This window comes from Eurypyga helias, unplaced genomic scaffold (assembly GCF_000690775.1).
Source record: "Eurypyga helias isolate BGI_N326 unplaced genomic scaffold, ASM69077v1 scaffold20505, whole genome shotgun sequence".
Taxonomy (NCBI): Eukaryota; Metazoa; Chordata; class Aves; order Eurypygiformes; family Eurypygidae; genus Eurypyga; species Eurypyga helias.
In genome coordinates this window covers 1-16,365 of record NW_010252287.1, presented here as the reverse complement: position 1 = coordinate 16,365, position 16,365 = coordinate 1, and the positions used below count along the sequence as shown (strand labels likewise).

The window sequence follows — 16,365 nt, the reverse complement described above, 5'->3', positions numbered from 1 at the left end:
CATGCCATCCAAGGTCCAGATGAGTTGTTAAAAAGCAGTGAGGTTGGATTACTGTTTCTCTTTTGAGTCTCCACAGTGTATGCAGGTTTGTTAAATGTAATGTCATCTCTTTGACCATTCAGACTTACGTCATATTTTACAGATGTATGGTGAATATAAAGGTTTGTGCATCAAGAAATACACACCTGTGTAGTGCAATATTTACTTTATTCCTCTTTTGTTTTTTATACATGTGTCTGTCAAGCTTCTGTGGTGTTCTGCTAAGCAGCAGAAAAAGATCCTATCACCAGACAGACATTCACTTCCAATCTTCTGTGCTTGTTCAGATAAAAAAATTGTGTGTACACCGAAGTTCTTAAATCAAGGCATCCTCACAAGGATACCCCCCAATATCTGTTCTTTCATGCCTGCATTAAGGATGGTCCAGAATAAGTTGGTCCGCTGATACTTGCTGTGGCTTTGTATCATGGAGACAGAGGCCATTTCTTAGATAATCGTGTCCCAAATTGTTTAGGTGTTCAGGCGTACAAATCAATGCCTTGAACTGAGGCTTTAAGCTCGTTATGAGCTAGTAATATTAAAGAGAATTGCTTTAATGTATTTTCAGTAAGCAGCGGCGTTTCACAAGATCAGCCATGAGTATGCATCATGCACAATTAACACCAGCAACAAAGGCCTAAGAGAGTGAGCAAAAGCGTGGTAGAGGGTACTTTCCTATTTTGGGTGTTCAGAAATTTGCTGATTCAATGCAATTTCTTGGAGAATATTTAAAATGCATTTCTCTAAATTGTAGATGATAATTGAGGTTTCAGGACCCTGAATTTGTGAAGAAAAAATATGTTGAGCTAATATAATTTATTTCTGTGAAAGAAAATGCCTTATGAAGTGGTACATGTCATATAACATGACTTCTGTAAAGTGTTGACATTAACTGGAATAAATAAAATGTAATTTAACAAGAATAAGCACAAGGTTTTATGCTGAAGAATAGTCAACTGCATCACTGAAAGGTGTGGGTCAACTGGTAGGTGGTAGCTCTACCGAAAGGAAGTTACAGTAGTTACTAAATGAACAGGAATTCTGTTGTCATATTGATTATTGATTGTTTTATGAACCTGATAAATCATTTTAGATCACACATTTGATCAGGATTAGCTTTGAACTAGTGATAGCATTCCAGAACTTGACATGTGATGTTTGTGTCTATGTCATCGTAGCTGCAGGAAAGCAAATGAGACTTTTTGAGAGAGTAACCTTAACTTCACAAAAATGTTTAAATATATTTGCACGAATAAAGAGTTCTAGTTGGTCAGTGTTTTGCAGATGTGATGTTTAGTGCAGCATGTTGCATCATAAAATGTAATACACAGTCTCCTGGAACCATTGCCTGAATTCCTAGTGCTGTGGTCTTGTGACAAAGGAATAATAGGCAGTCTAGTGGATGTCTGGAACTGTGTGACAAGGAAGATCTTGGATCTGAAAGCACAACCTGTGAGGACAGATTGGTTGAACTGATTTACGCCAGAGAAAACTGGAGAGAGATGAAATAGTGTTCAAATGTCTAAAAGGGATAGCTGTTGTAAAGACAAATTAGTCAATAGGGCAAGAAACAGTATGCTTAAATAATAGCAACAGTTGCATTAAATGCTAGTAAAAATCTTCCAGCTGTAAAGATAATTAATTTCCTTATAGTTGGAAGGTATCATTTGCTTACAGAGGTTTTAAAGTGACTATTTTTTGGGGATTATAGAAAGAGTTTAGAGAAACACTTAGAAATAACATAGGTAGAACTGATTCTGCCCTGGGGCACAAGGAGAACTAGATGATTTCCTGGGGCAGCCCCACTCTGTGTATGTGTGGTTTATCTATATTTAATAATCAGACTAGTTTCAACATCTGAATTTTCTCAGATAGGGTATTTTACAATAAATCTAATCCCAAAGTGACAGTAGCATGCATAATTGTGGCACGGTTACCATTGAAGGGAAAATGTCATATTCCTCCTGCCAGGTACAGATGGAAAAATATGCCGGTGGCTACTGCTGTTACCTTGGCATACTAGAGCAATCCGGGATCTAATACTCTTCTTACCCTCCTAACACAGACCTGGTTTGCAAATGGAGATCGCACTCCATATTTGGGCAACAGTGCAAGTTCCATCCATTCCTCTGACTGCTTTCTTCACTTTATAGTTATTGCCTGATACATTTTTTTTTCAAGTCCATAGTTATATTGCCATTTTGTGTTTCCTTATATATGCTGCATACTTGCTGGATAGGTATACATAAGCTTATATGTATTTTATCTAAGCAGTTTTATTTGCCCTTCACCCGTTAACTGGCAGTGTGTAATAAAGACAATGTCATGTGTTTCTCTAGAATGTCAGCTAATGAAAACAGAGCGACCAAAGCCAAACACATTCATTATCAGATGTCTTCAGTGGACCACTGTCATAGAGAGGACGTTCCACGTAGACACTCCGGAGGAACGGTGAGGGCTTTATTTTTGTTTTGTTTTCCATGTTCTTTACGCAGAAGCTTCGGGACGACAGTCTCTGCTGGGACTGCACAACGATCAGCACTTGGAACTGTGACATTCTGAGCACATCTGAACAGTTATTTGAAGAATTTGTAAGTCATCTACTGTGAAATATTATCTGAGCTCATAGCTAGTGTAAGAGTTGCCTGCGAGTAGGTGGGATGACTGTGTTTAAATAAGCCAAAACTATGTCATGATATGTCTCTGAAGTGTTAAATTTCAAACAATAGAAGCCTGCATTGAAGTATATTCCAGCCTCGCTGCCTTAAGTTTTCCTTTTATTCCTATTAATATGGTACTTTTTTTTGCATAGAAAGCAGTATGTTTGTTATAATTTATTTTATGTTTGCTTATTAGTTTTTCTTGTTTCAGTAAACATACACAAACTCATAACAATTAACTTCTTTAATGCACCAAGAGCATGTAGGAGACAGGGTATAGTGTACCTTACTAAAATGTTCTATACTGTGTCTGGTTACACGCACTGAGTCTTCCCCCCTGTGGGCATCTCTCCTGTTGAGACTCATACTGTGATTTAGCTTTATTCACATCATTTGTATCAAAAAATAATCAACAACTTTGGTTTTTTTGCTGTTTCTGTTTCATTAGTATGTTCCCTTAGTGGTGTGGGGTTTTTGGTTCTTTTTTATTCTGCCTTGCTACTACTCCATCCTCTCTTCTGTGTATGGGATGTAGTGCCTCCTACTGCATTCAGTAGTACCACCAGACTCCTCTGTATCCTTCGCTGGCTGAGCAAAAAGGAGCAGGTACCGCACTTGGTGCAGGGCTGTGGCGTGCTGATGGGCTGGCCGGTGCATTGGTGCCAGTTAGCCATCGCACAGAATAGCCATGGGCTTAGCTGCCTCTGCTTGTCCTTCTGCGGAAGCCCTTGTCTGGGCATGCCCCTCCCTGCAGCCGCTGGCATGTATGACACTTGTAGGAATTTAATTATCTTTGAGGGCTTCTTTCTCAGGAGAACTTGAAATTAGCCGACAAGTTGAGTTTAAGAGGAGACAGACAAAGAGTTGAACACATGGTGTGGCTTAATATATCTTATTTTCTGTGAAAATGTCCACAGGGAGGGATAATAACAAAAAGTCTCTTAAAATAGCAAGTTATTATCAGATAGTATTGGATAGGAGATGACATTCTATGCTCTGAGCTGTATTATACCTGGAGCAAATGTTTTCAAGTTTTCACTCTTAAAATATTCACAAAATCAGACACTGGTAACTCTTGAAAATAACCTGCACTGATCCTTTTTGATGCTGGTCAACTTCACCACTTTTAACAGTGCAGAATTTGGAAGGAAGTTGAAGTGATTAATTTATGAGTCTTCTGCTGTGTAACATGAGAATTGAACATGGAAGCAATGTAGAATGTGAAAAAAACATTATAAACCATTTATTTGCGTGTATTTTATGAGTTTCTAATAGGGATGTTGGCTTGTTCATGATAGGGAAGAATGGACAGAAGCAATCCAGGCTGTAGCAGACAGACTTCAGAGGCAAGAAGAGGAGAGAATGAACTGTAGTCCAACTTCACAGATAGACAATATAGGAGAAGAAGAGATGGATGCTTCAACAACCCATCATAAAAGAAAGGTAATGGCATTAAAAAATAATTGACAACACTTAATATGTAAATAACTTGCAGAATGGCCTGGTTGGGTACAACAATATACAGGGAATAGTATTTCTACATAGGTTTCAGTGTATTACAAGCATAAAAGCATTTCCTTGTTTCATTTCAAGAAAGCAGAACTGCTCTCATTTTGTTTATTTGATAGGCTATCTGGTAAGCACTTCTGAAAAGCACAGTTCAACCGTTCAGGCACATGCTAACATTCTGCTTATTGTTTGAGTATTTTCGTCCTCTCCTTTTTGTTTGTTTACTCTTTTAGAAGTATGGTAATAAAATATTTTCTTCAGACAAGATTTGCCCCCTTTCTCATGCAAATAATACCCAGTACAAATTAGATAATTTGCATGAGAAAGGCTAGCAGGATTTGGCTTTTAATGACCTTGGATTTTTGCTATCTGGGAAAATAACTCTGCTTTAGTTTTCAATGAAGTAAGAGAAAACAATGTTTTTTGTGTTTTTCTTCTTTTGCAGTCCTTCACAGCTTTTGCTGTAAGTAGGAGTATGTACATTGTCAGCTATAACATACTTGTATCTCCAGAGTCAACAGGATAAACACACAACTAAGAGCAGTTTTTAAAGATTCAGTGCCACACAAGATTTGCTTATTATTTTGTATTTCCATTTTGTCCTGTGTTTCTGTAAGAATGGACTAGTCTCGAAGAATGGATCATTCAAATGGATGTGTCACATTTGCTATACAGGACTCAAGAAATGCATTGAAATTGCACGAGAAATAATAACCTGTTTCTATAGGACTTGCCTCTTTCTTTCTAGCCAGAAGTGAAACCTGTAGAAAACTAGGTGGAAGTCTGCTGATGGAGCAAAACAGTCTTATAGCTAATTCAATTGAATGCCTTTGAATGATAACAATGAAAAGAAATGGTGAACATGTGCCTTTACTCATAGAGCATATTGCATTCATTGCACTAGATGAAGCAAGAATTGTAGAAAAATCAGTGGCTGAAAACTATACCCTTATGAATATAACAAAGGTGTCAAAAGAAATCTTACTTCTATCATGTCCTAACTTCGGAGAACTTGAGTTTGTAGTGCAGACATAGTTCTTTCATGATGTTTCATTGTATGCGATTTTTCTAACCTTTTTCCCCTGTAGAAAAGTAAAACCGAATTATATACAGCTGTAACAATACTCTCATCGTGCATTGGCAGGTTGGCACTGAACGTTGAGCCTTGCGGCATAGATGTTTAATGATTGTGCGCCAGGGTAAAATATGATAAGTGACAGTAAGACAGAGGCAGCGTTCGAGGTGTCAGTCTTCCTGAGAGGCAGTGCGATTATGTGGAAGGGATTTGGGTTTGCTCTATTAAAGATCCGAGCACTGTTCCAAGCCTGTGTGCCCTCTTAGTGGAGTACAAAACCACTGCGTAACAACAAGCGTTTTCAAGGTGTCAGAATTAATGCTGTCTAATGTAAGTAGTTTATCTGGAATGGATGCTTTCCTTGTTCACAGTGCAGAGACTCTTCTCATGCAACAAAAAGGGTTGTGGGAACAGGAGGAGAAGGAAGATCAGTTTTGTTTCTGTCTTGCCACTTACTCTTTAAGAAATGCTGATATAAGACGCTGGGACAGTGCATGTGCAGTGCTGCAGAATATTTAATGGCTTTGGCAACAAGCCAAAAGCAAACTCTACAAAACAAAGATGAAATGAAAAATGGTCATATTCGACACCTAATAATAGAGCAGAATGGAGTTTTTGTAGCTGGTCAAGGACATACTGATGGCTGTAAGGATTTTTTTTTTTTTTTTTTTTCCAAAACTCAAAATCCCCCTGGAGATTTCTGACTGCTGGAAGACTTTCGTGAAAGGTTCTCAAAAGTTTTTGGAATCAAAAATACTAAGTGACAGCAATGATGGGGAGCTGTCCTTCCTCTGTGTCGACTGAAATTGGGGAAAATCTATATTTTTAGAACCGTTTCTGTTTTATAGAAATGTTTCTGGAAAATGTCTGTTTAAGCTTTTGTAGTTAATATGATCAGGAACCATTTCTGTCATAATGACTTAATGCATTTTTATTGGTTTTTTTTTTTTTTTGGTATCGGATTTCATTTCAGGAATTTTTTCACAATGTGTCCTTCAAGTTTATTTTGTCACCTGATTTTTACATCTAAGCCCAGTGAATTTTGCTTGTGCATGCACCAGATGGTATACATATGAGTAGAAGAGCATAATCAGATTAAGAAACGAGACAGAGAGGAGTGGGCCTGTTCATCTCTAAAAAAGTAGCAAAAGGTTTACGAAAAACAGTCTTTAGGATGTGGAACTTGATTTGACCAGACATGAAAGCAACGTCCCTGGCCAGATTAGCTGGAAGAACCAAAAGCACCTTTTCTTTTTTTTTGCAATTTGTTTAATGGTGTCAATGCATCTCTTAAGTTTTACAGTAATAGCATCACCAAAATTTGGAGCACTACAAATAGTTAGCAAACTGCTGTGACTTCTTGCTGGACTATTCCTTCTAAGTAGGGTTTCTTCCTGATAAAGTCAGAGGAAAACTCCAAGTGGTATAGTCTTTGTGCAGATCAGGAATTTTAAAAACCTACCTCCTTGTTAGGAATCCTGAACACCTGTAGTAGGGTGCATTGCTTGGAAAAGAACATCCACAGGGGACTGAATAGGCTTTACAGAAGGCTGAACATCATACGGTTCTTTGGTTAGTGCAGTTTCCTGTAGCTTCAATGCTTTTCCTTTGTTTACAAATTTGTTTTGCAGGATGAGTAAAGAATATATTTTTTCAGAGGAAAACAAGAAGTAATGTCATGAGGAAAAAGATTCAATCCTCAGAGTTTAGTAGGGATGAAGAAGGTGGGAAAATCATCAAGGAGAAAGAATCCAATCTTATGGGAGCCTCCAAACTTGCTTACCAACATCTCTCAGGCTTAGGAAGTGTTTCCACTTTTCCACCCATTTTCAGTATGATCTTAACTATGGCAACTGTGGTTTTATCTCCCAAGGTCTTGTCTTCTTTGGCAGACTTTTTCTGAGCTACTGCGTATCATGTCCAAGCCTTCTGCTGAACTTCTAAAGAATGCAAGCATCAGGAGACTTTATTCTTAGAACTAACATTACCGCCATTTCCTGCTGTTAAGCCATGGCTCAAATCTTGCAAACATACTACCTTCCTCTTATACATGTATTTTTTAGCTTGTTTTCACTGATCTTGCAGCTAGATACATGACTGCTTTGATGAATGTTATGTAAGCAAGTTTTGAGCAAATGAGTCTTTCGATTTGTCTGGCTTGGTGCCCTTAGCATCCAACCCGTGTCTGTGATAATCGAGCCAAGATCCTCCTGTGTGCGGACAAAAGGCTGCTTTTCTGAGCTGGTTTTATTTAGACTCTGATAGTCCCTCTCTTAAGTCCAGCCTCTCAGAAGAGTATCAGAAGTATGGGAGAAAGTTACCACTTTGAGGCTGCTTATGATCTCATACATTTTTGACTGTTAGAAGTTATTATGATCACTAACTCAGTATTCTTTATCAATAAAGCTGTTGGCCATTCTTTCTTGGGGAATGCAATAGCTTATGATTGAAGGTATGGAGGATTCTGCCCGGAATTACTCATCTTCTGCCTGAATTGTTTTGAATGTATTTCGGGGTTTTTTCATGTGCTTTTGTCAATTTTCACTGCTTTAGCACAAAGGCAGTTGTTTTTCCTTGATGGTTATCATAGGACTATTGCAGTAGATAGCCTGACTTTCCAAAGTACTGACTGGGATATTTGAGAAGTCTTACTTGTTGTTGATAAAGTACTAGTAGCCACATGGTGTTTGGATCACAACTTTACATACTATGTCAGACATCACTAATTGTAACACATTATATTAGTTTTTGGAAAAGTTGAGGATTTGTCTGTGGTCATAAACTTTAACTTTACACTCACTTGTGTGGATTTGCTTTAGGTAAAAAGTATACTGAGCCTTTGTAATCTCTGTTAATCGTGTTTCTTACTAGGATAAATGCAGTTTTGTTCTTCCTGATGTGAGGTGGTTTTGGCAGACAAGATCTGTCAGTGCAAAATGTTTAAGTATATTTACATGTAAGCAAAAAATGGAACTCACCAAGGTTAGTTTACTTAGAGGCTACCACCAACCATTAAATGGGAAAAAAGATTTAATTCCTGAAAAGACTTCTTGAGAAAAGATGACCCTGTGCATTTGCTGCATTCTCAGTACGATGCTGCTTTTTCTGCATCCTCATCTTTGCATCGACCATAGTGTCGATGCTCCTGAGCTGGCTGTGAAATGAACTTGCAGAACTAAGATGATTATTGACTCAATCTTTGTACTTATGAAAGTGGCTAAACTGCTTTGGAATCTGAGGTTGTCTGGTCATACTCCTGCAGTGTGTGACACTCCAGTTGAGCTGATAAACCTACTGGACTCAAATTGCCTGTTGGTGGAAACATCTTTTGGATGTACTACATTTAACCTGCAAAACTAGGGTGATGCTAGATGCTTGAACGATCACTATAATGGAGTCAAGTGAAAGAGGAAAACTTGCCACCTCTTCCTTTTCAGAGACAGATTGATTAATGTAAAACCCATGTAATTGTAATCTGTATTCAAATTTTTAAAAGTCCACCTCTAATGGAAAGACTAAGTAGGGTCTTACTGGTATAATACTGCAGTGAGGATTGTGTATGTTTCGAAAAAGCTATCAGTGCAGTGGTTGGTCTTACACAAGACCTACTGATATGCCACTTTCTTATGTCTCTGGTAATACATGAATTGATGAACTTGCTTAGATGTGGAGCATTCATGAAATGCTGGTATAGGCTGAGACTTTGTTCTGTGTGTGCTTTGTAAAAACAAGTGTGTGTGTGTAGTATACTGTGCAGTACTTGAGTTCAGAGAACTATAACAATATTGAACAATATATCCTAGTGGTTTAAGGATACGGTTAACTATTAGAAATTTGATTGTAGAAGTGTACCTGGTTTTGTAAACTGTTCTTCTTATATTGAACATGTAACAGCATTTGGTTATATGAGGACACACTTGTGTGCATATTGGAACTGGGTGGCATAGGTTTTACTAACCCTTATTCTTTGCTCCTTATAGACAATGAATGATTTTGATTATTTAAAACTACTGGGCAAAGGCACGTTTGGCAAAGTTATCCTGGTCCGAGAGAAGGCTAGTGGAAAATATTATGCTATGAAGATTTTGAAAAAAGAAGTCATTATTGCAAAGGTAAGGAAGGTTATAGTTTTAATTTTTTTTCTTTTCTTTTTTTTTAGAATGGAATAATCAGTATCTAATACATAAGCTGCATTGGATTTTTGCTGGTAACTGAGTTTGACAGAAATATGTGCACATCTTCAGAAAACAAGAGTACAAAAAACCTACGTGTATCCATTTTGCACGCTTTTTTCCCGGTGTCTTATAATCCACTTTTGAATGTGTTGATCGGTTTCACTTGAATTTGATAGAGGAGTAGAAACCTCAAAACCATTATGTTTTCTTGAGTGTCATTTAAACCAGCCGTGGTGCCGGGGGAGAGACTTAAATTTATGTTTTTAGCAGAGAAGAGACTGACCCGAGTTCTGTGTGCCCTTAGCAGCTGCCTCGCATGCATTGAGGCTGGTTGGGATGTACACAACTTGGAGTAGCAGCAACCGAGTGCCCTTTTCTTCTTCATAATCAGGACGTACAGAAAGAAAAGAGGGTATCGCTGCTGCGTTATTCTGATTCTGCATGGAAAGGAGCATCTCAGTAGTCCTTCTGAGAAGGCTTTATAAATGGCAGCAACCTGTGGCTTGCCCTGGGGGTCTGTTTGTTGCATGCTGTGGGCCAGTCGCCAGCCTGACGCCCTTCCCCAGTGCTCTGCTCACCCATGGCACCCCAGGGGGTCATCAGGGGAGTCTGATGTCTTGAGTGCTATCAGCTCCTGTTCTGCTTCAGAAGCATTTCAGCTTGTTTCTTTGTATTAATAAAATAAACCTTACATTTTTGAATTTTAGGGGTCTTTTTTTTGCTTTACTTTGCTGACTGCTACAATATCACTGAATTTTTTGAAGGGTTAAAACTGCTTCTCAGATAACTTTGTCTCTCTCTGTTGAGTGAAAATGGAAGTATGTATAAAGCCAGAGAAATTTTGAAGAAATCAGGGATGCATCAGTTGATTGATCTGTTTACTTGAAACCAGGAAACTAGCTCAGTGATAGACTGGGCCGAACGTGGCACTCCCTGAAGCAGACCAGGGTCTGGTTTTCTGCTTATTTGTAGACTGACAAGATAAAGTGTGTGAGGAAACATGCCTTTCATCCTGTGATGAAAATGGAAGCACCTTGATCTTTTAAATTTGACTTCCTCAGACCTGGAATTTTGTTTTGAAGCGAGTCCTTCTAAATTTTCTTTAGTATGGTTGTATACTGATAAACGGATGAAAGAATAACAAATAGACTATGCTCAGATCATGGTTTTTTCCCTATAGTCACCAAATACCAAATTTTCCACTCCACCTCAAACTGAAAACAAAAGCAGACTTTAGTCTGAACGTAGCTGTCTAGCCCCGTTGGTGTGTAAGTATGCCATGGGGATTTATCAATAACATTTAACACTGAAGATCAGTGCTAAGGATATGGTCACTAGGTAGAACAGATCTGCAGTCCCAGCTCGACCTGTAATGTGATATAACATGCACTATAGAAGGTCATACCCATAACAACATAATGCGCAGCTGAAAAGTGGTGCATTGACAGCTGTATCTAGAAGGCTATACAGCATCTGCCCAGTTCAGACTAAATCTGTTGATTCTAAATTTTCATGACAGATTAATACTACACTTACCAGGGAATTGCAACCAATATTACAAACTTCTGAGGCAATGCCAGAAAAACTGGCCATTGATAGCTTTTTATGCCCCATACGTGGTGAACCACTGAGGCTTATAAATAAATAAAACTTTAGGCTTGCTTTTCTCCTTGAAGTGTTTTTTTGGTTTTTCCCTCAGTGTGTGGTTGTAGTGTATACACTGTGTCACACTCCTGTTCATCTAAATGGCATCATAATTTGTTAGCATTAACTCTGTTGTTGTCGCTGAACTTCCTATTTTTACAAATTTTAGTCTAATTTAAAACTCCTGACATCTGTGTTTCCTTTCTAGTTTAATAATACCTTATCTTGCGAGCATAGTTCAATAAGCATGTGCAGTACAATAATGTTATATTGGTATTATTTGTAGCAATAATAAAGTATAGTGTGACTAAATATATTTACTTCTGCAGGGTTATGGTTGAAATTTGTGTTGCACTAAGTTAGTGTTTAGTTCTGTATAATACTCAGCAGCAGCTTAGTGCTACAGAAGATGGCTAAACCAGCCCAGTGTCTCTCAGGTATTTTAGGTCCAGCCCCTGGTAGCCTTTTCCTGGCGTGTACTACTGGTAGAATTGCATAAAATGGCCGTGTATACATAATGCAAACCTAAATGCCCTGCGTTTCAGGAGCTGCTCGCCATTGCAGCGCCGGGCAAGCCCTCTTCCTCCCCTCCTCCTCCCCTCACCCCTGCCTGGCCCCTGTGCTCTGCAGTCCTGGTGGCATGAGGGCCCATAGCCCTGCCCTTGGGGCCTTGTTGTCACCCCTCCAGTCTCCTCCTTGCCCCCGACGTGCCCCCTACCCTGCAGCCACCCAGATGGATGAGCACGGGTGAGCTTCCTGTGGCACAAACACCCGCGGTGGCTGGGTTAGTGCCGGCCATTTTCTTTGACCAAAATATTATTCTCTCCCTTTGGCACGGTGCTTATGGTAACCTACCCGCTCAGGCTTGTGAAGAGGAGAGTGTCACTGACTCTCTCTTAATTGCCCTTTCTCAAAATCTGGCTGGAAATGGGGACTGGGTGGATATGTCCCATGGATGGAGGTCTGTGTTCTTGGGGAAGGAGGTTGGGCCTGCTCTGAGGAGCACTGTTCACCTGGCCGGTTAGGACAGCCTGGGGGATGAGGAGGGGGTTTTGTGTGGCAATGTTGTTTTAAAGAAAAACAAAACAAACACCAAGCTAAGTGAATGTTTAAAAAAAACAAAAAACTGTCTTTACTTAATGTTAGGCTAGATTAGACTAGGCTTTATAGATGCCTGTCAGTTGCTACCTGTGCATGTTTCTTGCAAATTAACTCAGTCCCCCAGTAGATAGGGTGTTCAGAAGATTCCTACCAGAACTGCAAAGTTGTGATGACTGTGATTTTAAATTATCAAATCCAATAGTGTCATTTATGCTGTCCATGCATTGAATTTAAAGTTAAAAAGTTCGTTTTCAAACAAGAAAAGAAAAAAATAAAATATCTTAAATTGTATCGCCAAACTTAAGTTTGTTCCAGAATCTTTTATCAAAAAATGTGAATTATTTTTCATGTTTCTTTCAGGTTTGTTCATCTTCTAAAACTGTACTGTAAATTTCTCTTTTCAAGTGTGTTGACTTCTTGTGGTTAATTACATAACAGTTTTAAATCTTAATTCAGACTTCTACTCTTTATTTCTCAGGATGAAGTGGCTCATACACTTACAGAAAGCAGGGTATTGAAAAACACCAGACACCCTTTTTTAACAGTAAGTATTAGCAATTAGTTTTAAGTACGTTAACAGGTAATTTTCAAAATAATGGGTATTTCATTATGAACATTGCAAACAAATTTTGAAGTCTTTCTCATGACGATCCATAAACAAATGGTAGCTATCTGGTGTTTATGATATCCTTTACCGGAATATGTATTTAAGAGCTCAGAAATAAAGTTTCTAATACTTTTGTAAAGGTTAACTCACTGAAAACAAATTTACCTGTAGAATGTAACTGATGTGCATTTTTTGTATATGAACACTTTCTTATAATAAAAGTTATTGATTTCACACAGTGTCAAGGAAGTAATTTTTACCAAGAAAACTTAATTAAGAATTCAATGAACTGTTAAAAATAACTCTTTGTTTAACATAAGTTGCCCATCAAGCAACAAAACTCAAACCCCACTACTTCAGTGTCTTTGTTTTCATATGGTTAATACTTAATAAGAGCAAAATATTGAAAAGAAGATGAAAATTTTGAGATTCATGACAAATTATGATTAATAGTTGTAATTTTACAACTGACTTTCTTCTGTAGAAATAATTCTGATTCCACTGCTCAGAGAGTATATTAGAAAATATTTTCATCAATTTCAAGATAATTAACATGTTGTATTTTAATATAGGGGAAGTTTTTTTTCTTACTTGTGTTAAAATATAGAAAATTGTGTATTTGAGTAACTACTTAGTATTTTCTTTTAATAAGCATAGTGTTTTCATATCAATGGCCATGTGGCAGAGATGAGGGAAGACATGGGGGTTTTGGTGTTAACTCATTTCAAGCACCAGATAGGAAGTTACACTTAATTACTCTGAAAGTTCTCACCAAGTCAGAATTGTTTGCTTAAGATGATAAAAATAAATTTTGTTACAGTTTAAAGGCAAGAAATTGGGTTAATACAAGATGGTAACTGGTTTGGTTTTGCTGTTTTCTTTGCAAGTCCTTGAAATATTCCTTCCAGACAAAGGATCGATTGTGTTTTGTGATGGAGTATGTTAATGGAGGAGAGGTAAGTTTAAGAAAGATGTTCTGCATTTCTAAGGGCAATGATATCACTGGGTTACACTTTAAAGGATATAATTTTACTTGACTTTTTTGGTTTCTAGTATCTTTAAAGATTTTATTTTAAAAATTGCTTTATTTAAAAAAAAAATGTAGATGTGACTTAAACTATGCTGTCAAACGTACTTCCTATTCTTGACAAATTAGAGTATTGTATCTTAAAGGATAATTTCATGATAGAGAAATACTTACTTGCGTATTGTTTTTTCTTCAAGCATATTATAGCCTGTTCTGGCACGAAATGGACATAATCTAGTGCAAAAAAGCGAAAATGTTGTTGACTAGTCTTCCTTCTGCCCTAATGTGAAATATGCACTCTCTTCTTTGCTATTGTCATTGCAAATACCTATAAGAAGAGAGTGGAGTGTTCACATTTTTCACTGTTTCTGTCCCCTTCGCTTGCTGCGTACTCTGGAAGTTTCAGTTAAAGTGCTAAACTTCTTACGGTGTCATTAGCCTTTAAGCTGTTGCTGTCCTCCTGCTCTTTACTGAAGAACAGAATGTCAGAAACTATACCCGTCAAATGGAATCAAAAAGAATTGCAATCTGAGAGGGGGGCTTTTATCTACCTTTTAGGAGCTGTTTGCTGTTCAGACTGTCCCTCATTACAGCACTAACTAGGGGGTTTTCCTTCTTTTGTGTACTGCATGCTGCAGAATAACCTTAAAGAACTAAGTGTTTCAACTAACTTTTTTTATTAGAAAACTGTTTCTTCATTCAGGCATTCTTGCAGCATCATGCCATGTTTTGCATTATCCTTTTGCTGCCTTCTCCTACAATAAAACTGTCTTCAGCTCTAATACCAAATGCCTGAGCACCCCCAGAGTGCTTGCCTTGCGTTCATTGCCGTGGCGATTTCTGGGCCCAGTCAGAGGCCCGTTTACATCCTGACTTGTCCATGGCTGTCCTCTACCAGCCGTGGCTCAGCATGGTGCTACAGGGTTCTCATACGGGAGGATGGCTTGTTTAACTCAGTATGTATAAACCCAGTTCTGGACATCACAGGCGTTGAACCCTTTTGGCTAGTTGAACTAGGCACAGAAATCTCCCTCAGCGCTACTGGGATAACAGCTTTCTTTTGGACACTCAGCTGGTTTATTTGACATTGAACTTACATCACCAGTATTGTCAGTGCTATCTACAATGAGTTTTAAGAGTGATGCCTTATAAACTAGCTAATTCTTTTCAGTTTTTTCTCTGTGAGACCTTATTGCACTGTGAAAGTATGTTTTTAACTTCAGCCTGTCATTGAGATACTTGTCTTTTTGCAATGTTCCTTCCTGCCCTATTTCAATGCAGAGCAGAGGCCAGAGAGGATGTTTTCAACTCCTTTCTTTAGACTGAGGATACTCTGATAACCGTGTTTCGATCAGACTCGTGTCTTGCATGCCTCTGAGTGGGGTGATGCACCTTTGTGGCGACTGCTGTGAACACCTTGTGCCATGGGGTTCTTGGTGGCAGCCTGCTTTTGCTTATTGAGATGTGAATGATTGCAATGTACTTTGCTGAGAATGGGTCATGCTTTTCCAGGTATGATGCTCTTGTCAGTATTGCTCATGTTCTTTGCCGATGGCTCCCTAATTCAGTGGAGCAAACCGTGAATTTTTGCCAGAGTGGTAAATAATGGTTTTCTTCAAAGAAACTCTGTTGATTTGCTTGTGTGCTTCTCTTTGACTAGAGAACTGGAATAGGAGTTGGACAAACTGTCCTTTTTAATAGGAAAGTGTTTAATCCTAACAGATTTTCCTGTGAATTTCAGACTTCAGTGACTGCCTGCTAAGAAATACAAAAGACTTCATATTTGTAAAAATAGCCTTGTTTTTAGCTCAGAATTACTGAAAAGAAGTTGCACAAAGTTTACGCAGCATTTTAGCCATTTGTAAGAGTACCTCCTATACAGTACTCAGAATTCTTTCTTTTGCTGCTTCTCTCTACAGTTCTCTCCATGTTCCAAGGAAGTCTCATTTCCTTACCATGGTTTCTCACTGCTGAAGTTGTTGAAAACTCATCGTTTCATTCTTTGCTTCCAGTGGGAAATAGACAGTAGCAGAACCATGTTGCTTTTGGTTCTTTCCAGAGCTGTACTACCTTCAGTGTGTTTCTGTTTAAAATTCCTTCAGATTAAACATTTCTTTTTAGTCAAACAGTTGTGCCTGAGTCAGTTGCTTGGGGGTTTGCATGGATTATGTCTTTCAGGAGCACTTTACCCAAACAGTCCTTCTAATGAAGGAGTTCTTGAAATATGTATCCATATTCTTGTCTCTCACGCAGGTGAAAGCAAGAAAATGCCGCAATCTAGGCTTCTGCCCTACTACAATATTAAAAAGTGTAGTCAGTACAAGGAGTCTTCAGCTCCTCTTCAGGGGTTAGGAAGGAGAACAGTCAAGGGAAGGGTCACTGAATTGCATTCTGGGGAAGGAGTAATTGTGTTAAAATTATTCTAAGCAAGAATCTCCTGTACCTGTTAAAGATGTAGATCCACGTAACCTGTATAATTTTGAGTACTATGTGATTGTTATATGTTATTAGAATCATAGAATGGTTAG

At 38.3% G+C, this 16,365-nt stretch overlaps 1 protein-coding gene across 1 annotated transcript in view; it reads left to right on the top strand.

Annotated features, from left to right (window-relative positions):
• The window catches only part of LOC104510161 (RAC-gamma serine/threonine-protein kinase-like), a gene marked incomplete at its 3' end in the record, with an annotated part of 29,266 nt that extends 15,500 nt beyond the window's left edge, over nt 1-13,766 (top strand). The window contains exons 3-7 of the mRNA XM_010152325.1: nt 2,379-2,490; nt 3,998-4,142; nt 9,264-9,395; nt 12,682-12,747; nt 13,698-13,766. Of these exons, the coding sequence (XP_010150627.1) occupies nt 2,379-2,490; nt 3,998-4,142; nt 9,264-9,395; nt 12,682-12,747; nt 13,698-13,766 (524 nt within the window). The remainder of the gene's footprint in view (nt 1-2,378; nt 2,491-3,997; nt 4,143-9,263; nt 9,396-12,681; nt 12,748-13,697) is intronic.
• Nucleotides 13,767-16,365: the final 2,599 nt, after the last annotated feature.